The sequence below is a fragment of the Mustela putorius genome, unplaced genomic scaffold (assembly GCF_011764305.1).
Source record: "Mustela putorius furo isolate JIRA1106 unplaced genomic scaffold, ASM1176430v1.1 tig00003909_pilon_pilon_pilon, whole genome shotgun sequence".
Classification (NCBI taxonomy): domain Eukaryota; kingdom Metazoa; phylum Chordata; class Mammalia; order Carnivora; family Mustelidae; genus Mustela; species Mustela putorius.
In genome coordinates this window covers 28,889,594-28,914,953 of record NW_025422057.1, presented here as the reverse complement: position 1 = coordinate 28,914,953, position 25,360 = coordinate 28,889,594, and the positions used below count along the sequence as shown (strand labels likewise).

Here is a 25,360-nt window from a genome sequence, read left to right as displayed (position 1 = left end):
AGGGAGCAGCCTCATCCTGGGAGCGGCCTTGTCCAGAGTAGTCTTGACTGCGGAATGGCCTCGTCTAGAGCGGCCTTATCCAGAGCGGCCTCATCCAGAGCAGCCTTCTTGGGAGTGACCTTGTCGGGGTCATCATCGTCATCTCTTCATAAGAGATGGCCCCTACCAGTCAGTTTGATTGTCGATGCGTGGCACAAAATAAAGCTTTGTTTGATTTTCGCTTTGTGTCAGTCTCGTTCCTTTGATCACAGACCCTAACAACCAAACTGTGGAAAGAACCAAGATGCCCTTCAGTGGATGAATGGATAAGGAAGATGTGGTCCATATATACTATGGAGTATTATGCCTCCATCAGAAAGGATGAATAGCCAACTTTTATATCAACATGGACGGGACTAGAAGAGATTATGCTGAGTGAAATAAGTCAAGCAGAGAGAGTCAATTATCATATGGTTTCACTTATTTGTGGAGCATAAGAAATAACACGGAGGACATGGGGAGATGGAGAGGAGAAGGGAGTTGAGGGAAATTGGAGGGGGAGATGAACCATGAAAGCCTATGGACTCTGAAAAACAACAACCCAAGGGTTTTGAAGGGGCGGGGGATGGGAAGCTGGGTGAGCCTGGTGGTGGGTATTATGGAGGGCACGTATTGCATGGAGCACTGGGTTTGGTGCATAAACAATGAATTCTGGTACACTGAAAAGAAATTAAAAAAATAAAAAATTTAAATTAAAAGAAAGTTGGTAAGCAACTGTTCTAGAGTCAAATTCAGACCGATTCCAAAGGTTCACATGTTGAAGGAACATAACAAGGTAGATTTAAAAACTGCCCAACCACTTGTGTATTTCCTCACAAAGAGACCATTGTGATTCCTTAATTAATAAAGACATAAAGCAGATTCATTTATAATAAAGAATTTTCACACTCATTATCTTATTATTCAAACACAGATCAGAACACTATTTCTCTAGTTTTAACACACTTCGAGATGATGATTCCCAAAAGTAACTCCAAAAAGAAAAGCAATGCATATATTACTACCAAACTATTAACAATGGGGACACTGATGCTTAGAACACACTAATGAATGATTATACAGTGGGAAAGTCTCAGCTAAGAAAGGCATTCCCTGACTGCCATATCTAAAGTTGTCTCTGCTCCAAAACTGCCAACCTTATCACTGTCACAGTGATGTCACAGTAGTTTGACTGCTTAGAGACAATGCAGATAAAAAGTGCCCTTGGAGAGATGAAGACCAGAGCCCGACTCACTAAGTGGAAAAACAAAACTAAACAAAAAAAACACTGTAACCTGCTACCCAAAGACAAGAGTTGATGGGGAGTGGTCAGGAAGAAACAGTAAGAGGGGCTGCAAAACACCTAGAATTCAGGCAGGCCCTGTGGCCCAGAGGCTGGATGTACAAGACCCCAAATACCACCACAGAGCAGAACTACAAACCATGATAAAACCTGGCTCTGAGCTAGGAACACCAAGGGTAATAAGACGATAGCCAAACTGCTAGACTGCCAGGGGTGAGCACAGAGGAATGAAGATACAGAAAAGAAAAATAAAATTTAAAGACTACTAAACTATGTACTCAACAAAAACAAATTTTAAAAGCCCAAGAATACATTTTTTTGCAACATACATGACAAAGAATTACCATTACTGATATGTAAAAAGGATCTTGTAATTCAATAATAAAGTGACCAATAACCCAATAAAGCTGGCTAAAGAATGGACAATTCATAGAAGAAATTAAAATGATGGTAACCTCATTAGCAATCAATGAACTACAATTAGAAACAATGCCATATCAATTATAATCTATTACACTAACACATATTAAAAGATAGAAAATAATTGGTATTAGCAAAAAAACAAAATAAATTTGTTTTCTCTTATGCATTGTTGGTATAAGTATAATTTGACATCAACTTCCTAAAATCCATTTACAATTTTTTTTTTAAAAAGTTCACTTCTAAATGTATCAAAAATTTAAAAGTTCATTCCTTTGATATAACACTCACACTTCTAGGAAGTGTACAAAGATACATATGCAATGATGTTCATCATAGCACTGTCTGAAATCATGAAAAATTAAAGACAACCATGATGTCGATCAATAAAAGATCGGTTAAATAATTACAATATATCCACAAAACATACTTCTAATGTAGCCATTAAGAAGAATATAAGTCTATATCCTTTGATATAGAAAGATGTTCACAAAATATTAAGAGAACAAATGTTACAAAATAGCAGGCATGTATTATATTACATGGTTTGTATAAACTGGTATGTGTTTCTTATAGGTTTATAACTTATGTAGTGTGTATGGATAGAGATGTCTAAAAGGATATTAATAAAAGTATTTTTCTCTACTATAATCATTAGTTTTATTAAAAGTTGCTCTCATTTTGAAAACAATGTATTTTTTACTTTAAAGTATTAGTTTTAGTAGATAAATATTCGGATGTTTATGCATATGAAATAATATAGTCATTTCACCAAAGTAAAAAGCAACTATTACCACTATTTTTCAATATTGTTCATGAGGTTTTAAGAAATTAAATGGAGAATACTTGATAAAAATTTTAAAAAGAGGCCAAAATCTACCTTTGTCTTTGATCAACAGCTTCTTTCTTACCCTGGAAATAAGTAATGAAGAGAAAGACATTCACTCTCAACATTAGCAAAGGTAAAAATAATAAAGAATAAGTTAAACAAAAAAGTTACAGGAAAAAAATTTATGAAATATTTTCAAATGACATAAAAAAAGAACTGAACAAGTAAAGAGATGTAACCAAATTCTTAAGTGGAAGACTTAATATCAGAAAAATATTAATCCCCTCCAAATCAGGATATAAATTGAATATAATTCCAATCAGAATCCATTGATCAGTATTCTTGAACTGGAAGAATTTAAAAATTCATTTTAAAAAGTAATTATAAGAGAATAGCTATAAAAACCTTGAAGAAAAAAATGAGAGAGTGGTTAATAAACTCTACCAGATATCAAAACAGTATAGCATTGGCACAGAAATAAAGAATACAAAAATGACAGAATATACAGTTCAGAAAGAGGTACATGTGTATGTGGGAGTATAATATATAACATATATGATGTTTCAATTTAGTGCTAAAAGAATGTTTTATTTTAAAAACAGTGCATTCAGGGACGCCTGGGTGGCTCAGTTGGTTAAGCGGCTGCCTTCGGCTCTGGTCATGATCCCAGCATCCTGGGATCAAGTCCCAGATCGGGCTCCTTGCTCGTCAGGGAACCTGTTTCTCCCTCTGCCTCTGCCTGCTTCTTTGCCTACTTGTGATCTATCTATCTCTCTCTCTCTCTCACTCTCTCTCTCTCTGAAAAATAAATAAATAATCTTTAAAAAATAAAAACAGTGCATTCATAGCTTGGAAGAAAATAATGTCATATACTTCCATCATAGTAATATAAACATATACTCCAGTTATAATAAGAGATTAAAACTCTAAATTAAAAAGAGTAAAAAGACTAATGATAGCCAAAAAAAATGGTTTGCAATACATATGATAAAGGATTAACATTCCTAATTCACAAAGAATTACAAATTGATAAACATCAATCTAAAAAAAAAAAGGGACAAAGAATATGTATAGGTAACTCACAAAACAAAATGCAAATCAACAATAAGTACCTGAAAATATACTTTCTCTGGCTATCACCGGAAAATTCCAACAATGAGATATTTCTCACCTTTTCGGCTGAGAAAGATTAAAAAGAACACTGATACCCATTGCTAATGAGAATGCTAGGAAATAACTACTCTCAATACACTTCTAGTGGGAATAGGAATTGCCAAAATTTTTTCTGAAAATTATCTGGCAAGGTGCATTACAATTTTAAATGCAAACCAAAAAAAAAAAAAAAAATCAAAAGTTGTACTTAATCAAAATTAAAACTCTGCTCTCTGAAAGAAACTGTTAAGAAAATAAAAGGAAGGGTGACTGGGTGGTTCAGTCAGTTAAGCATCTGCCTTCAACTCAGGTCATGATCCCTGGGTCCTGGGATGGAGTCTCATAACAGGCTCCCTGATCTATGGGGAGCCTTCTTCTCCCTGTCCTCCCTGATCATGCTCTCTCTTGCTATCTGTGTCTCCCTCTCTCTCAAATAAATAAATAAAATCTTAAAAAAACCAAAAAAACAATAGAACAAATCAACGAAACTAGGAGCTGGTTCTTTGAAAGAATTAATAAAATTGATAAACCCCTGGCCCGACTTATCAAAAAGAAAAGAGAAAGGACCCAAATAAATAAAATCATGAATGAAAGAGGAGAGATCACAACTAACACCAAAGAAATACAAACTATTATAAGAACATACTATGAGCAACTCTACAGCAATAAATTTGACAATCTGGAAGAAATGGATGCATTCCTAGAAACATATAAACTACCGCAACTGAACCAGGAAGAAATAGAAAGCCTGAACAGACCCATAACCAGTAAGGAGATTGAAACAGTCATTAAAAATCTCCAAACAAACAAAAGCCCAGGGCCAGACGGCTTCCCGGGGGAATTCTACCAAACATTTAAAGAAGAACTAATTCCTATTCTCCTGAAACTGTTCCAAAAAATAGAAATGGAAGGAAACTTTCCAAAATCATTTTATGAGGCCAGCATCACCTTGATCCCAAAACCAGACAAGGATCCCACCAAAAAAGAGAGCTATAGACCGATATCCTTGATGAACACAGATGCGAAAATACTCAACAAAATACTAGCCAATAGGATTCAACAGTACATTAAAAAGATTATTCACCACGACCAAGTGGGATTTATTCCAGGGCTGCAAGGTTGGTTCAACATCCGCAAATCAGTCAATGTGCTACAACACATCAATAAAAGAAAGAACAAGAACCATATGATACTCTCAATAGATGCTGAAAAAGCATTTGACAAAGTACAACATCCCTTCCTGATCAAAACTATTCAAAGTGTAGGGATAGAGGGCACATACCTCAATATCATCAAAGCCATCTATGAAAAACCCACCGCAAATATCATTCTCAATGGAGAAAAACTGAAAGCTTTTCCGCTAAGGTCAGGAACACGGCAGGGATGTCCATTATCACCACTGCTATTCAACATCGTACTAGAGGTCCTAGCCTCAGCAATCAGACAACAAAAGGAAATTAAAGGCATCCAAATCGGCAAAGAAGAAGTCAAATTATCACTCTTCGCAGATGATATGATACTATATGTGGAAAACCCAAAAAGACTCCACTCCAAAACTGCTAGAACTTATACAGGAATTCAGTAAAGTGTCAGGATATAAAATCAATGCACAGAAATCAGTTGCATTTCTCTACACCAACAGCAAGACAGAAGAAAGAGATATTAAGGAGTCAATCCCATTTACAATTGCATCCAAAACCATAAGATACCTAGGAATAAACCTAACCAAAGAGACACAGAATCTATACTCAGAAAACTATAAAGTACTCATGAAAGAAATTGAGGAAGACACAAAGAAATGGAAAAATGTTCCATGCTCCTGGATTGGAAGAATAAATATTGTGAAAATGTCTATGCTACCTAAAGCAATCTACACATTTAATGCAATTCCTATCAAAGTACCATCCATCTTTTTCAAAGAAATGGAACAAATAATTCTAAAATTTATATGGAACCAGAAAAGACCTCGAATAGCCAAAGGGATATTGAAAAAGAAAGCCAACGTTGGTGGCATCACAATTCCGGACTTCAGGCTCTATTACAAAGCTGTCATCATCAAGACAGCATGGTACTGGCACAAAAACAGACACATAGATCAATGGAACAGAATAGAGAGCCCAGAATAGACCCTCAAATCTATGGTCAACTAATCTTCGACAAAGCAGGAAAGAATGTCCAATGGAAAAAAGACAGCCTTTTCAATAAATGGTGCTGGGAAAATTGGACAGCCACATGCAGAAAAATGAAATTGGACCATTTCCTTACACCACACACAAAAATAGACTCAAAATGGATGAAGGACCTCAATGTACGAAAGGAATCCATCAAAATCCTTGAGGAGAACACGGGCAGCAACCTCTTCGACCTCTGCCGCAGCAACATCTTCCTAGGAACAACGCAAAAGGCAAGGGAAGCAAGGGAAAAAAAACTGAACTACTGGGATTTCATCAAGATCAAAAGCTTTTGCACAGCAAAGGAAACAGTTAACAAAATCAAAAGACAACTGACAGAATGGGAGAAGATATTTGCAAACGAAATATCAGATAAAGGACTAGTGTCCAGAATCTATAAAGAACTTAGCAAACTCAACACCCAAAGAACAAATAATCCAATCAAGAAATGGGCAGAAGACATGAACAGACATTTCTGCAAAGAAGACATCCAGATGGCGAACAGACACATGAAAAAGTGCTCCATATCACTCGGCATCAGGGAAATACAAATCAAAACCACAATGAGATATCACCTCACACCAGTCAGAATGGCTAAAATCAACAAGTCAGGAAATGACAGATGCTGGCGAGGATGCGGAGAAAGGGGAACCCTCCTACACTGTTGGTGGGAATGCAAGCTGGTGCAGCCACTCTGGAAAACAGCATGGAGGTTCCTCAAAATGTTGAAAATAGAACTGCCCTATGACCCAGCAATTGCACTATTGGGTATTTACCCTAAAGATACAAATGTAGTGATCCAAAGGGACACATGCACCCGAATGTTTATAGCAGCAATGTCCACAATAGCCAAACTATGGAAAGAACCTAGATGTCCATCAACAGATGAATGGATCAAGAAGATGTGGTATATATACACAATGGAATACTATGCAGCCATCAAAAGAAATGAAATCTTGCCATTTGCAACAACATGGATGGAACTAGAGCGTATCATGCTTAGCGAAATAAGTCAAGCAGAGAAAGACAACTATCATATGATCTCCCTGATATGAGGAAGTGGTGATGCAACATGGAGGCTTAAGTGGGTAGAAGAAGAATAAATGAAACAAGATGGGATTGGGAGGGAGACAAACCATAAGTGACTCTTAATCTCACAAAACAAACTGAGGGTTGCCGGGGGGAGGGGGTTTGGGAGAAGGGGGTGGGATTATGGACATTGGGGAGGGTATGTGATTTGGTGAGTGCTGTGAAGTGTGTAAACCTGGTGATTCACAGACCTGTACCCCTGGGGATAAAAATATATGTTTATAAAAAATAAAAAATTAAAAAAAAAACAAAAAAAAAAAACAAAAAAAAAAAAGACAGGAGTGTCTGGGTGGCTCAGTTGATTAAGCATCCAACTTCTGATTTTGGCCCAGGTCATGATCTCAAGGTTGTGAGATTGAGTCTGGCAATGGGCTCTGACACTGGGCTCTGCATGGAGCCTGCTTAAGATTCTCTCTCTCCCTCCTTTCCTCCCCTCTTCCCCACTCCCCAGACAAAAAATTGCCTTTCTCCCTCTCCGTTTGTCCCTCCCCCTCTCTAAAAGAAAAAAAAAAAAAGAAAAAATTTGCAAATCACATATCTGAAAAAGGACATATAGCCCAAAATATATATAAAATATATTTATATATATATATGGATATATATATAATATATACAAAACTCTCAAAACTCAACAGTAAGAAAAAAACTCATTATTTTTTTAATAGGGAAAAGACTTAAACAGACACTTTACCAAAGAAGATATATAGATGGCAAACAACCACATGAAAGATGGTCAAAACTATTAATCATAAGGTAAGTTGCAAATTAAAGCCATAAGATACTACTATATATTCACTGGCTAATTTAAATGACAGACAATAATAACTGTTGGCAAAAATGTGGATGAAGTAGAACTCTCACATACTGTTCGAATACAAGATAGTATCAGTCACTTTGGAAAACAATCTGACAGCTTAATTTAAGTCAAATAGACAACATGAAATCAAGCATCCCCACTCCTAGGTACCATACTACCCAAAAAAAAAGGAAAAATATGTCAACACAAAGAGCTGAGAGCAAATGTTTATAGTGAGTGGCTTTATTCATCATCACCAAAAACTAGAAACAAACCAACTGAGGAATGGATAAATTGTAGCATGTTCACAACATGAAATATTACTCAACAATAAAAAGGAATGAAATATTAATATATGCGACAAGTGAATGAATCTCAAAAAGAATTATGCTAAGTGAAAGAAATGAGACACCCAATCACTTCATCATTCCATTTATATGACATTTAAAAACAAGTATCAGATCATATACAATTAAGGACTAGAGGGAGGGAAAGGAGATTTTGAAGGGAGATGAGAGAACTTCTAGGATGAGGGAAATCTGTATCTTGATGGTGGTGGTGGCTATTTGACTCTATGATATATAACATTTGTCAAAATTTATTTTTTCTTATAATTATACCACAAAAAACCTGATTTTATGAAATTTAAAAATACAAAGTTTTTGACCCAGACATTCCACTTTGAGAAATCTATTCTACAGAAGTAAGTGTGCCAACATGTATTTAATTATTGTACATTAATAGGGAAATAGTTAAAGTAATATTATATTTAATCCATAGAATGTAATCCAAATAATTTAAAAGACCTGGAAATAGTCCTCTGAGCATTATGATTTATGGGAAATGAAAGAACAGTTCTTGTTCCATTTATTTGAACCCTTTGCCCAACTAAAATTAGAAGAATGGGCCACTACAGGGAAGAATGAGCTTCTTTTGTTCAATTCATTTGCACAGTAACACAGTAAAGCTGACCATCAGGATCCCAATCCACTTTGGAACATAAGACTGAAAAAGGAGGTACAAAACAAAAAGTGGCACCATTAACATGAGAAGAGTCCTCACTGGAAAGCATCTTATGTAATGTCATCCATTTATAATGGTTTCCTTTGAGGCTGCCTCTTATAGAGGGCTGACTATGACTTGACAACCTAAATAAATTTTGTTTAAATTTGACCTCATTTCAAGATCATTCACTATGCTCCCTATACTATGAAGAATAATGTACAAATATGGCATTCCTTGCCCTCCAGAAGCTTATGTTCTAAACAAAATCCTAGAAAATACATTGCCCTTTAAAGCTGACTTTTTCATTTGATTATAGGAATCTACCACAAAAGCTGAATTTACACCTGAAAAAGTATGGGATTGGGGCAAGGATAAAGGGAAATGAGTAACTGAATCTGAACCTATAAAAGTTATTAGTTAGCTGTCAAGTTATCCCAAGTGAATTCATTCATCATATATACAGCAGAACATTCCCAACAAATATACAGAACATTATTACATTAAGAATCATGAGAACACAAAGAAATGGAAGAACAATCCCTGTTCTTTCTTAAAAGCTTCAGGACAAACCAGAAGCTACAGGACAAGCATACATCCATGCTTTTTAAGTCAGTGTAAAAAGTGCAGCATGTTACTTGTCACCTTTTAAAATAATGCAATCACTGATGTTCTATTGGTATTACTCCATCACCTTCCCAAAACCTTGGAGTTTATTTCAAAACCCTCTAGATAGGTAAGGCTAATATTATTTCCATTGCTACGTAAATCATTCACATGAAAATATTGTGCTTAATACCAGGCAAAAATATAATCCACTTTTCCAAAACGATGATATAAGGAGGAATACTTGAATAAGACATACATATTAAAGAATTGTTATTAGTTTCTGTTAACTGGGCTGTCACAAGGACTGCAGAGTTATTCACCTTTACTGAATAGTTAGAAGACCTTCAAAGCTAGAATAACATTTGTTTGTGTCTGAGGGGTAGCTGTTTAAGAGAGCTCATGGGCTGGAATGCAGAGTATGAAGGCATGCCTCTCACCTCAACACTGATGGTAACATCAGCCAAAGATGGAACATCTAAGAACAAGAGCTTGCTAGTGAGGTGGAGGGCAACAACCATCATTTTTAATATGCTTTTAACTCACTGACATTTCACTTTATCAATTTTCTGCTGTGCTGACTTTGTTTTTTCCCATACTATGATCTTAGTTATCCAATTTTAAAATAACGAATATACTGCAACTGACCAGGAAACAATAATGATACCCTGCTACCCATATACATGAAATTCTATAAATAATTGGAGAGAAGGGTTGAGAGGAGGGCAGAAGCGTGAAGAAAATGAGCTCTTTTTGAGACTTTGGGAGGCTCAATTTCTTCATCTTGTCCCACATAAATACTTGCACTACAGACATTTCAAATATTATGCCAGAGTTACACAAAATAAGTGGAACATCACCAAGCAGAAATCCTAGAGTAGGTGTTCTGAACATGTTGGTAAAGAAAGTCACTTCACTTGAGAGGTCTCTGCCCCTTCAACCTCACCCTCCTTACCAATATACATTCATCACTGAAAAGGGAAATATTTACAAAAGTTAGTTTAGTTATGTTTAAATATTATGTTTAGCTGTCTGGAGACCATGTTCTCAAAATTTATACAAGAAATCAAGGATTAAACTTCATAACAATTAGGAAACCACACTGTGTAAAATCAAAGACTTAGTTAAAGGACATTAAAATAGTTTTACCATTGGTGCTAAATTGAAGTGAGTGCATCTCTTCCCAACACCTGGAACCAAAACCTTTTGAACTTTCATGTAAACAAATTGGGGCATACCAAATGCTCTGTCTGTAGCCAGGTACCACCTCTATACACGCATTTGGGTGAAAAATGTGGAAAATGCCTGAGGACTCTTTGAAGCAGCTTAGAAGAAGTGAGAGCAGGAAAGAGGCTCTTCTCTGGGGTAAGTTTATTTAGTGGAAAGTAAGCAAGTTGTCAGGGTAAAAGTTGACAATGTTGATTCCAACAGTTTGAACTGCGAATAAACATCCAAAGGGATTATGTTACTGAGAATTAGAAAAGATTCCATTGAACGCAACAGAACACTTGTGTTTTCAAAGATAATACGCCTTCAAGCCACACTCTGGATCCACAGTTTAAGGTTAGAATTACCTTAAGCCCTTTCTATGCCACATTAAAGAACATGGGGTCTGACCTCTTTAGAAAGGACCTAAAATTAAAATAAGAACAGGATAAAAATATTTCATTTCTAATAACTGAATTAGAAAATACTAAATACATGTACATTTGTACATCTGAGAGATAGAATAAAGAAATTTGGATTTAAAAAATCTATGTTCTTCCCAAGCATCTAAACTTAAACAGTTAACACTAACCAACTTGGGGAAATAATGCATTGGCCATAAATCACTTTTGAGTTTTCCCTCTTAATGACCTATCAAACAGCAAAAATAATAAGGCCTATACTTATGAAATCCATAATCCTCTTCTCTGCTCACCAAAGCCACATTTAATCTGGCTTTCATCTCATGCTGTTGGATTTTCCACCAGGTACAAGATGAAAAGCTGGAAGAGACTTGAGCTTTTTCTAAAGCATAACAATTTGGTTGCCACTCAGCAATTCCTGGTGAAATGCCAGGAAGCCTATAAAAAAAATTAAAAATTTTCCTAACTTGGAGTTTATAAAAGTGTGAGATGTTCGTAGGCTATCAGACATTCCATCTCTTTATTTTTTAAAAATTCATAAACAAGGGGAAAGAGACACTTTTGATTTGTTAAACTTTATTTAGATCAATATACGCAGGTATGTCTTACATGCCCTCAAGAAAACGGAGGTAACTTAGACAGCTCTTCTTAATCCATCTTAAGTCCTCCATGATTTTTACTTCAGAGTCGCTGTTAAAATCTTTTCCAAAACTTGACAAAAGCATGCAACTCACATGCTCTTTACCAGCCAAGTTTGCAAGCAGCCCTGCAAAAAGTTGCTTCTCCTCTGAGCTCTCACACAAATACACTTCCCTCCTTGAACCAAGGATGTAAGGGAGTATGGCTGTCTCATAGCCTCTTTGTTCTTAGAAAGAAAATCAAATTCTCCAGATATTTTCAAACTCCACCAGGAATAGAACATTCTCAGCTCAGCCTGTGGATCATTATCTCTTTTACATTTCGTCTTAATGTTCCCTGGGTTCATGGAAAGGGCATACACAGAAAGAGGAAAATAGCTGCTTCTTGACACCAAATTTAGTAATTCTTTCAAATCTATTGGCACACATTTAAAAAGTTGTATTTTTACAAGGCTTCATTAGGTTTTCATTGGTTCTGTCTTTGGAGAACACATACTGCTGAGTTGCCTATAACCTTAAGCCAAATACATCTGTAAACTACAAGAAATATTTTTCACAGGAAGACAAAAGTCATCACAATTTAAAAAGGGATATAGTGGGTGGAGACAGACAGATGTGGGCTCATCCACAGCCCACTTTAATATCTCCCAGGCATCAAGTTGTTAACTAATGGAAGCCAACAATCTATAATGCTCTAAGATTCCAGACGACTCCAATAGCCTTACCTGTTAATATTAGATTACTGTAAGTATTAGAGAATTGCTCCTTTAGAAGAACAAGGTGCATCTGAGCTGCCTTCTCCCGTTGGAGCTCCAGCATAACATCAGGGTGCTGAGCAATCTTGCAGCCTTTCTGTTTATCCAGGGCAACATCACTTCGAACAATGTCTACAAAAATAAATAAATAAATAAATGCAGCCAGCAAAAACAAAACAAAAAACTGGAAAACTATATACAAATCAAAGTCTTGTTTCACCCAAAATGAAAGAATTTATAACCTATCAGTCTTTCATCAGAATGAAAAGATTTTAAGTAGAGAAACCTGAAGAGCCTCTAACTTCATGATACATTCTGCAAGTTTCTCTGACCATTTCCAAATTCTTTGGCAGTTTCCATTTTATTACCTCACTGTAATCATTTAAGATTCTCACTCTTCCCTTCTACTCTCAGCTCACGTCTAGGACTTAGGCACTTCCTAGGGCCTTTTCTGAACTTTTACCATTGTCCATGGAAAAAAAATAATATAACTTTGTCTGAACACCAGTGATTATGATATTTCATCTATCTCTTGCTGTAGTACAGATGGTAGCTCCTCCATGTATATTCAGGATATGTGGCCTGTTTTCAAATTTACCTCCCAGCTAGCCCATTCAGTCCAAATTAGGGTTGTTATCCTGTGAGCTAGATGCTCAGGATTTCTCCTGCTATCTTTCATGTGCCTCTGGCTGCATTCTGACTCATAAATAACTCTTTAAAATCTGTAAGTATTTGTAGGCACTGAAGAAAGCAATAGGGTGAGTCACTTTACAGTTCTACCTCCTTTCCAATTATTTTCCCATTAGTAACAAGCTGCTTTTTATACTTCAGTATGATTTTCACTCAAAGCAGAAGTATCATCCAGAAAACAGTCTCTGCAAAAACAAACATTGTCCTAAAATATTTCCCAATTAACAGGGAGCTTTAATGCCCTAAGGTTGTTTACTTTTATAAATTAAAATATAATTCAGTTGACTATCATTGAAACAATTGATGTTTATCAACAGCAATCTGGATGACAGTCTAGAAACTTTCAAGTTTTATGTAGCAAATTGAAGGACTTTAAGAGAAAATGCTAAAAAATTATTATTATTATTATTATTATTAAACCAATGGCTTTGGAAGGGATAAAGTAATACCCATGTTGATTGTACCAATAAGAAAGATTTGGTTCTTTCAGCAATGCTCAAAGAGAAAATAGGATATATGATATAAAAGATGGGACACCGTTGTACTCTTCAAACCCATCAACATAGCCCTAATAGAGAAGCCCAGCTATAAATACAAACCCAGGACAATGAGGGTTAGGATGTGTGTCACATAAAGATTAGTCAGATGTGGGAATGGTTCTTACTTAATCTTGGTTGAAAACAGAGGAGCTGGTTGGAAACAATGGAGTATTTATTCCTAAACCTATTAATGCCAATTTCTAGACTGCAGGCAAGAAAGTGAACTCATTTAACATTCAAGTAACTACTCTCATAGATGTTCTGAGGCTCAAATACAAAGGTAGAATAAATTAATTCAGGACACACTCTAGTTTTTAAGACCATCAGAAGAAAACATGAGGAAAACTTATTACACTATATAACTGAATCCTTCCAATAATCCTATGAATGTGGCAGATATTGTTGACTAGCTGACCCAAACCCTACACACAATCTCTTCTCCTTTGCTTTCCTCTGCTACAGAGATGAAAACATGAAAACAAACAATTTCCCAGCTTTCCCTGAAGCAAGGGCTGACCATGAACATGGTTCAGGCCAATGAGCTACAGACAGACATCCTTAGGGTATACTTAACCTTAGTGACAAAACCACACTAAGAGAAAACCAGGATATTTTTCCTTCAACCAGTTAGCCTTTCTTTATTCCTTATGTCTAAAACATAGAAATGAAGCCCAGACTTAAAGAAGTCATTTTGTGGCAATGACTCAAGAAGCCAGAGGGCAAAGGACTACACACTAAGGATGATGAAATCGAAGACTGGAAGAGCCTAAGTCCCTAATGTTTTTACGGAGCTCCCATAGCCACCCTACTTGTTCTATACTGCCCATCTGTTGATATCTTGTTATGTGAGATATCAGTTTCTTATTTTCAAAATCCTGACCTGTTTTTGTAATCCTAAATGATAAAGAATAATATTACTCTCCCTATTGTATATCTGAGGAAACTGAGGTCCACAAAGCTTAAGTGACTTGCTCAAGTTCACAGTGCATGGTCAGTCCCCAATCCAGAAATTTTCAAAGCTAATCCAGTGATCTTTCCAAAAGTTACTTCTACATAGAAACTCAGAATGTAACAATAAAGTATGGTAAATAATAAAAGTAAGGAACTAAAGAGAAAAACCTAATTATACTATTACAGCAGCATACCACAGATGGTCTATCTAGAAAAGAAATACGTATGATACTTGCCCAGAAAACATCACAAAACTTGTACCAAAACATACTATATAGAGTGAAGAGGAGTTTAAATTATTCAGATATCTTCTAACCTGTTAGTAGAACACCTACCAAACTCTCTATTTCCTATGTAATAAATGTCTTGCTCAGAAGGCAGAGAAAGCAAATATTATAACTGATAGTCTCAATATCATTCCAACCAGACCTTAAAATAAAGTGACCATATTATCTAAATAAGAAGAAGAAAAGAAAACCATGAGCATGGCCAAACATATGTCTGAGACTTTAGAAATGTACACAACAACGTTTGGGGAAAAAATAGATATGCCTTAGAGATTCTTTATTCAACCTTGATCTATTTGAAATTATATCAAAGACTAGAAAAACACACACAAAAAAGTACTTATCAAAGATGTATGTGGTCATATATATCTGGAGGAAGAGTTAATATTATCGATGGCAGATTAAAAATTCAAAATTATCTTGACAACCTAGAAACTGAAACTGAAATCTCCAAGACATAGACATGAACACAAAGTCTTGCATCTATACTGAAAATTAATTCCATAAGAGGGTAAGGCCAGACCAGACAGAAGCTCAAATTTAAGATTTAAGATCTTATTAAGTTTTATAGGTTTTAGTTGAATGCAAACTTCATGTAAGCCAGTAATATGCTGTCAAATATGATATGGCTGCCAAAAAGATTAACATAATTCTTAGACTGAATTAATAGAATGAGAACATCCAGAATATAGGAAGTAACATAGTCACCCTGAATTCCATGCCAGCAAAGGGCAGCACAGTAAAGAGTTGGAGTTAAAGCAGACCTTGGTTCAAATTCTAGCATGGAAGTTATTTACTAGCTGCAGAAGTGACAGACAATGCCCTTGTAAGCCTATTTCTTCATTCTGTTATTATCAAGAGTCATAAAAGATTTAACACTATATGTGCCACATAATAAAAATTCTATTAAAGGAAGCTATTACTATTTTTATTATTATAATACTCTATTTTTAGTATTGTATGTTTTCTACCTGTAATAGTTTCTCAGGATAATCTAGAGTCCACAAAAAAAAAGTGCCAACATGGGAAATAATTTTATTTTTTAAAAATAGCTGAAAAAACAGTGTTGAACCTGGCAAAGAAAACATTAAAGATGACTTGCTTCATACAAAAGAGAAGACTGACTTATTCTATATAAATAGAGAAAGCCAAACATTACAGGAGTAACCAAAGGAAATACTATTTAGTTTCACAAGAGAGAACTCTTAACAACAGAAGTGATCATATAAGGAAAGGAGCTATTTGAAGATGGGGTGAGTTTCCCATCCCTGGAGATATTCAAGCAGAGACTAGGTGACATGGGCACAATAAAATGATTTCAGTATAGTCATTACAGCCTGCCAAGAACAGAGTTAAATTACTTTCACCAACAATATATGCTTTGAATTCAAACATATACAAGTTTAGATCCCAGCCTATCACTTACTTTCTGAGACAAATCATTAAATCTCTCCTTTCTTAATTTTTCAAAATGAGAGTATTAATAGCATTATCTGTAATGCGCTTACACAGACAGTTACAGGGACATATTGGACATTCAACAAGTGCTGGTTGTTTCAATGGGTGAGAATAGTAATTATATTTATATTGGGAAGTTGTTAATGAAGGGTATTATATACCTTTAGCTCATCTTTATCTCAAAAATGTTATGGCTCTACAAAAACTTATGCTTTTGTCAGACATGATAGAAAAAAATAAAGATTCATAGCCAGGAGATTTAGGTATGAATTACAACTACTTTACCAATTAACCATGAAACTATAGACTAAAAACTTAACATCCTTGTGCCTTGGCTTTTTCCTGCTCTACCAAACTGAAAAGTTGATGGACTGAATGACCTCTAAACCTCCATCCTGCTCCTACTAACTTTCTTCTTCTTGCTGATATTTTTTATTGCTATGTGATCAAAGTAGTTCCAAAGAACCAGCTATCCATACATCATCTCCTCATCTGCCCCATGGTCTTTATTCTGATATTGTTCAAGGATGCCAAAGACCCAACATACACCCTGAGGGAGGCAACAAGGGAGAAAGCATCCTGAACCAAAACCAATACCCTAACATCAAGTTATTGCCTATGAGGACTTGTAGACATGTTAGTATGATCATGTTTGTATTTTTGTTCTTGCTTCTTTCTGCAATACATCCTTCTCCATTCTTTAATCAATTAGTAACCCACAGCTGTATTAGCCTAAGGTTGTAGTTTTGGTTGGCGTGAGTGACAGACTAGCAGACCAGACAAGAATTTTAATAGAGAGATCCTAAAACTTTGAAAGACATAAAAATGAGCTATATAACTTTGCCATGCATCTCTGGCTGACTGGGAGGCTGGGCGCATATGCAGGGGATACTCAGCATAGGATTTTTCACGCAAAAATGGTTAACTGGGAAACCATACACAAACTCAAGAGGTTGGAAGGAAAGTAAATGGTTAGGCAGACTTAAAAATTATCATAAAACTGAACATTCGTACCAATCCCCACAGAAATCCATCAGCAGAAAGCCTTAGGGATTAGTGATTCAAAGTGTTTGAAACACAGCTACTGAACAATCTCTGGGTGATCATTAAGCTGTTAAGACTCAGAGGTGAACCCTAGGAAGCCAAGCTAAAAAAAATAATAATAGTAATTTTAAGAGCAGAAAAAACATCAGTGGCAGCACAGGATAAAAAAAATTAAGTCCAAATAATTTATTTTTAAAAAGGCAAAACAAGGGGCAACTTGGTGTCTCAGTGGGTTGAGGCCTCTGCTTTCGGCTCTCGTCATGATCCCGGGGTCCTGGGACTGAGCCCCACATCAGGCTCTCTGCTCCGCAGGGAGCCTGCTTCCTCCTCTCCCTCTGCCTGCCTCTCTGCCTACTTGTGATCTCTGTCAAATAAATAAAATCTTCAAAAAAAAAAAAGGCAAAACAACAATTCTCAGGGGAAAAAATTACAGATTGGCTATGGTATATCTAAAATGTCCAGTTTCCAACAAAAAATTATGAGTCATTGAAAAAAACAGTAAAGTGTGACTCAAACTCAAACTCAAACTCAAAAAAAAAAAAAAAAAGCAGTCAATTAGAACTAATTCTGTATTGGCCCAGCATGCAAAGACGTCAAAGAATAGGGATGCCTGGGTGGTTCAGCCAATTGGGTGGCTGCCTTCAGCTCAGGTCATGATCTCAGGACCCTGGGATCAAGCCCAATGTCAGGCTCCCTCCTCTATGTCATATCAATAAATAAATAAATAATTTCTTTTAAGAAAAGAATAGATTATAAATATTTTAAAAAATTAAAAGGAGCCTTGTTTAAATAATTAAAGAAAAACCTAGTAATGACTCAAAGAACTGGGAAATAAAACAAATAGAAATTTTACTTAAAAAAAGAGGAACAAGGACACCTGGGTGGCTCAGTCACTCTTGCTCAGGCTCTTTGCTCAGCGGGGAGCCTGCTTCTCCCTCTGCCTGCGTCTCCCCCTCCTTATGTTCTCTCTCTGTCTCCTGCTCTCTGACAAATAAATAAATACAATCTTTAAAAAAAATCCTTTAATTAAAACAACTTAAGAGGAACCAATGGATATTCTAGAGTTGAAAAGTACAATAGCTGAAATGAAAAATGCACTAGATGGGCCTAATAGCAGAACCGAGAGGGCAAGAGAAAGAATCAGTATGTGAAGACAGATGAATTAAAATGACCTAACATTAAAAACAGAAAAAGATCAAGGAAAAATGAGCAAAGCCTCAGAGATTACGGAATAAAATGAAGCAACCCAACAAAGAGGAAAGAGAAAGACAGAAAATTATTTCAAAAAATAATTTTAAATTTCCAAGAAGTACAACAAAAACAATCATTACAAAGAAATCTATACCTAGAACATCATAGCACAACTCTTCAAATCCGAAGATAAAAAGAAAATCTTAAAAACAGAAAGAAAAAAACTTATCTTAAAAAGGGACTCAACAATACAATTAATGGCTAACTTCTAATCTGAAACAAGGGGAGCCAGAAAGCAGTGGAACAACATATTCAAAGTGCTGAAAGAAAAGAGTTCTGGTACACCTGGGTGGCTCACAGTTGGTAAAGTGTCTGCTTTTGGTTCAGGTCATGATCCCAGGGGCCTGGGACTGAGCTCACCAGAGAGTCTGCTAGTCTCTCTCCCTCTGCCTCTTGCCCTGCTTGTGCTCTCATGGGCAAGCACATGGTCCCTCTCTCTCTCTAATAAATAAGTAAAATATTTTAAAAATTCTTATAACCAAGAATTCTATATACAGCAATACTGTCATTGAAAAAATGAAAGCAAAATAGACACTTCCATATAAAAAACACTGAATTTGCAAGCAAATCTGTAATATGAGAAATATTAAAGGAAGTCTTTCAGGTTGGAAGGAAATGATACCAGATAACTCAAATACACAGAAAGAACTAAAATACATTAGAAATGATATATATGTAGGTAAATGTAATAGAATTTCTATACTCTTAGTTTCTTTAAAAAACACAAGATTATATACAGAAGATAATTATGTTGTAGTTATAACATATGTAGATGTAGTATGTAAAACATTGACATTATAGGGGGAATAGGAAAATAAGGTGAATTGATGTAAAGTTGCTTTAATTTATCAAAATTAGGTATTAACTTGAATTTGACTGTTATAAACTAAGATGCACAGTGTAATTCCTGAAGCAACCACTAAGAAAATAACTAAAAATAACAGTGTAAAAACCAACAAAACAATTATTAAAAAAATTTTTTTAAATCTAGAAAACTGGTTTAACAGAAAGAAAACAATAAGCATAAGAAATATAGTACATATCAAAATGGCAGACATAAATTCAGCTATACCAATAGCTACATTAAATGTAAATGGACCAAACACTCCAATCAAAAGCTATAGATGGTCTTATTGTATTTAAAGAAGCAAGATCCAAATATATGCTGTTGAAGAGACACATTTTAGATTTAAAGACAAATACAGGTTGAAAATAAAAGAATGTGAAAAGATACATCATGCAAACAATAACCATAGGGTGCTGAAATGATTAAATTCATGACAAAAAAAAGTTACAGGGATTTGGAGTGGTACCCATTATGCTGTTATTAATCAAGTTTTTTTCTGGAGAGGGGAAGAAGGAAAAAGATTTTCCTTCTCTCAACAATTGCTCTCCATTCTGTATTGAAAGGAAACTTGATTCTTCTCCCCTTCCCTTTAGGCAAAAAAATCTATGACTCAGATTCACAGCCTGCTGAATTTGACTATAGGTTGCCCCACCCCCACTTCCTGCCTCTGGCAACCACCAATCTGCTCTTCATGAGTTTGCATGGCTTTTTTTGTTTCAGATTCTATGTATAAGAGAGATTGTATGGTATCTGTCTTTCTCTATCTGACGTTATTTCACTTAACGTGATGACCTCAAGGTCCATGCATGTCATCACAGATGGCAAAATTTCATTCTTTTTTTATTCGACATCGTGTATGTGTGTATGTTTGTGTGTGTGAGTGTTTCACAATTTTTTTATCCATTCATCCATTGATGGATACTTAGGTTGTTTCCATATCTCTTGGCTATTACAAATAACACTGCAATGAACATGGGGCTGCATGCATTTTTTTTCTTTTGAGTTAGGGTTTTAATTTTCTTCAAATTAATACCCAGAAGTGGAATTTCTGGGTCATATATAGTTCTGTTTTTAATTTTTTGACAAACCTCCATACTGCTTTCTATAGTAGATGCACCAATTTACATTCGCACCCACAGTGTATAAGGGTTCTCCTTTCTCCACATCCTCATCAACATTTATTTCTTATCTTTTTGATTATAGCCATTCAAACAGGTGTGATAATGAGATATTTCATTGTAGTTTTGATCTGCATTTCCCTGGTGATTAGTGCTGAGCAGCTTTTCATGTACCTATTAGTCATCTGGATGCCTTCTTTGGGAAAAAATCTAGACTTTCTGCTCCTTTTTAATTGAATTGTTTGCTATTGAATTATAAGAGTTTTTTCTATATTTTGGATGTTAACCCTTATCAGATACATTTACAAATATTTTCTTTCATTCAGTAGGTTGTCTTTTCATTCCATTGATGATTTCCTTTGCTGTACAAGATAAAATGGTTTTGAAGACAGTAAATATTACTAGAGACAAACAGGGACAGATCATGGTGACAAAAGGGTCAATGTATCAGAAGATACAACAACTATAAATGTCTATGCACTTAATAAAAGAGTTCCAAAATATGTGAAACAAAATCTGAGACTACATTGAAAGGAGAATTTAACAATTATAGTTCAAGATTTCAATACCCTACCCTATAGTTGATGGAACAAGATAGAAAATCACTTAAGGACAATATACCTTACTGACATTTAAAGGACATACTAAATAAAAGCAAAATATACATATTTTTCTAATCACACATGAAACATAACCATAATAGTCTTATGCTAGGCCATAAGTCTCATAAACTTAAAAGGACTGAAGTCATACAAGGCATGTGTTCTGAATACTGGAAATAAATTAGGAACCCATAACAGAAAGACCTCTAGAAAATCACCAAATATTAATATTTAGTTAAACAACACACTTCTAAATAGTCTAGGGGTCAAAGAAATCACAAGGGAAATTAGAAAATATTTTGAACTAAATGAAAATGGGAACACATATCAAACACATATCTAGTTTCTAGTTTCCACTTAGAAACTAGAAAAATAAGAAAACAACACAAAGCAAGCAGAAAGAAAAAAGACACTTCTCTTGATTTCTATTCTGAAATTTAAAAAAAAAAAACAGAACAACAGAGAAAATCATGAAACAAAATATTGTTCCTTTGAAAAGATCAACAAAATTGAAAAGTTTTGAGATAATGGCAAAGAGGACACAAATTAACAAAAATCAGGGAGGAAAGGTAATCTCAAATGGTTATATAGTGTATGATTCCATTTATACAACAATTTCAAAAAGACGAAATTATAGCGATAGGGAAGAGATTACGAGGTTGTTGCTTTTGGATGGTACAATTCTGTATTCTGACTGTTATACTGGTTACACAAATTCATATACATAGAAAAACTTCATAGAATTATGCACACAGAGAAGAAATAACTATACTTAAAAACTGATAAAACACAAAAGAAGTCTATAGTTTAACTTCCTCTACTATTTTTGCAAGTTTTTAGCAGTCTAAAATTATTTCAAAATAGAGTTTAAAAAGAAGTTAGACATTTACCTCTCATCATACACACACACAAAAATTAACTCAAAATGGATCACAGACCTAAATAGAAGAACTACAGCTATAAATTTTCTAAAATAATAGGAGAATGGCTTTGTTTCCTTAAGTTAGGTAAAGATTTCTTAGTTTATAACACCTATAGTACAATTCACAGTGGAAAAAAAATACCATTAAGAAAATAAAAAGCTAAGACAAAGACTGAAAGAAAATATTTGAAAATCACCTATAAGATAAAATAGATATAGGAAATATTTAAAACTTAATAAAAAGACTAACAACCCCATTTTAAACGTGGGAAAAATATCTGAACAAACATTTCACCGAAAAAGATATACAAATGACTAATTAGAACATGAAAAGATGCTCAAATCATTCATTAGTTATTAAGAAATGCAAACCAAAATCACCATGAGGTGCTACCCTTAGAAGGGCTATAATCCAAAAGACTAAAAATACCAAGTGCTAACAAGTATGTAAAGAAACAGGAGCCCTCATACATTGCTAGTGGGGATCTAAAATGGCACAGCACTTCAGAAAACACTTCAGCATTTTCTTAAAAGATAAACATAAACTTACTGTATGACCCAACAAATCCACCCCTAGAAATCTACACAAAACAAATAAAAGCGTATCTTCACACAAAGACTTGTACATGAATTCTTACAGTGGCATGCTCCACAACAGTCAAAACTAGAAACAACCCAAACATCCATATACTGGTAAACTGATAAAACGTGGCAGATCCATACAGTCAAATACTAATCAGCAACAAAAACAAAATATTGATAAATACTAGACCTGGAAAACCTCAACAACATAAAGTAAGTGGGGGGAAAAAACCCAGATAAAAATGTTATATTTTGTATGATTTCATTTATGTAAAACTTATAGAAAAGGCAAATCAAATTGAAAGAGAAAACTATTGTTGGTTTCCTAAGGCTGATGTAGGAGCAAGGACTGACTGCAAACAGACATGGAATGTTCTAATATTGGATTGTGATGATGGGTGCACAACTCTATACATTTCATAGAAATAACAATACACTTATAATGGGTGAACTTTAGCACATGTAGATTATAGCTCAAAAAGGCCATTAAAAAGTAACAAAAATAATACACCCATGTTCATAGCAACATTATTCGTAATAACCAAAAGGTAAAAGTAGTCCAAGACTCCTTCAATGACAGATAAATGAAATGTGGTCTACACATATAGAGCAATATTGTTCAGCCTTAAAAGGAGGGAAATTCTGACATATGCTATAACATGGATAAACCTTAAGTATAAGTGGAAGAATCCAGTCATAAAAACAGAAAATTTTTTAAAAAGAGAAATATTGAATAATTCCATTTGTATGAGGTACTTTGGGTGCTCAAATTTGTATACACAAAAAGCAGACTGGTGGTTCCTAAGGGCTGTGAAGTAAGAGATAAAAAGTTTTTGTTTTTCTCCTGCCTCTGCCCCTCTCCCCACCTCAAAAACAAACAAACAAACAAAAACCCTTCATTGCTACTTTGTTTCAATTATAAAATTATAAAATGTTTGGGAGAGAGAAATGTACAAAGAATACCCTCCCATACCCATGCATCCTCACTCAGCTCTATCTTTGCATGACATTTTATCATACTTGCTTCAGATCAGTTTAAAGAAAATAGTTCAGAGTGTTTGAAGCCCTTTGCTTGTCTGCAATAACATTCTCCTTCCTCTCTCCACCTTCACAAAGATGACCACCATCCTAAACCCTGCAAGTAATACACTTACATAACCATATGTATGTATGTATGTATGTATGTATGTATGTGTTTGTATGTATGCTTTTCTTACATAAATAAAAAATACTAGTTTACATTTTTACAACCAAGGGACAATTATCAAAACTAAGAAACCAACACTGTTACAAATACAATTACACTACAGACTTCATTATATTTCACCAGTTTATTGGTATTCTTTGGGATTCCAGAACCTGATTTAAAAACCCACATTGCATTAGTTTCCAAATCTCCTTAATCTCCTCTGAACTCTAACAGTTCTGTCTTTCCTTGTCCTTCATGACTGTCAATTTTCAAGAGTACTCATCAGGTTCAAATAAACTGTCTTTCAGTTTGCACTGGATGACGTTTTTTCATAGCTGGAATAAGTTATAGACTTGGGACAAGGATACCAGAGAGCTTGGTTAAGGTGGTCTGATAGGTTTCTTCACCAATAATTTATTATTTTGTCTTTGTAATTAATGAATATTTTGTGGGAGAAATTTTGAAGGTATGTAATACTGTGCTTTCCTGTAAACTTCTACCCACTAATTTCAGCTTTCATTAGTGGATCTTGCCTAAAGCAATTATTCCTCTGGTATTCCAATAGTGATTTTCTATTTTCCTCATTCCTTCTACATTTATTAATTCTCTAAGAAATTAAGTGGCCCTTTTCCACTTATTTGTTCAACCACTGTTTATATTAGTATGGACTTAAAAGAATTTATTTTAAGTTATTATATTTATCTATTTTGTTGCACAAATTGTTCTGGCTTTAGCTATTTGGAACTCTTCCAGGTCACCTTTTGTGTCCTTTTGACATACTCACATCATTTTTTTAAAGAACTTCCTTATTTTCTAACACCACAAATGTTCCAGGAACATCTTGTATTTTCCTTGCCCCAATCTTGGGGCTATATACTTTGCCAAGGAACCCTGTTTCCTTTTGTGTGAGAATGATATTTAAAAACCAAGATCCGGGCACAACATGTGCTCACTGCTACTGGGGTGTCACTACTTCTAGAACCTCTTAGAAGATAAGGCTAGGAAATGTGTATGTATATACTAAGTGGTGTACATGGGTAAATCTATATTTATTGTATCTATTTACCTATTAAAAGGGAAAAAAACACACTAGTTCAGGGCACCTGGGTGGCTCAATGAGTTAAGCCTCTGCCTTTGGCTCAGGTCATGATCTCAGGGTCCTGGGATCACGTCCCACACTGGGATCTCTACTCAGCAGGAAGTCTTCTTCCCCCTCTCCCTCTCTGCCTGCCTCTCTGTCTACTTGTGATTTCTGTCAAATAAATAAATAAAATCTTTAAAAATTAAAAAAAGGGGGAAAAAATATTAGTTCATATTGATGTCTCCAGTTCCAGTCCAGTACCAAAGGGTTTATTCTAGCATTCCCATTTGCTTATTTGTAATTTCTTTCTCTTACAGTAAGACACCTGCTTTTCCTAAACTACAATATATTTACTTATTTGTTCACAGTAGTATACATGCAGTTTCAGAACT

At 35.0% G+C, this 25,360-nt stretch overlaps 1 protein-coding gene across 1 annotated transcript in view; it reads right to left on the bottom strand.

Moving 5' to 3' along the window:
* Positions 1–25,360, bottom strand: part of HPSE2 (heparanase 2 (inactive)) — a 708,692-nt gene that overhangs the window by 624,487 nt on the left and 58,845 nt on the right. The window contains exon 3 of the mRNA XM_004749516.3: positions 12,378–12,539. Within this exon, the coding sequence (XP_004749573.1) occupies positions 12,378–12,539 (162 nt within the window). The remainder of the gene's footprint in view (positions 1–12,377; positions 12,540–25,360) is intronic.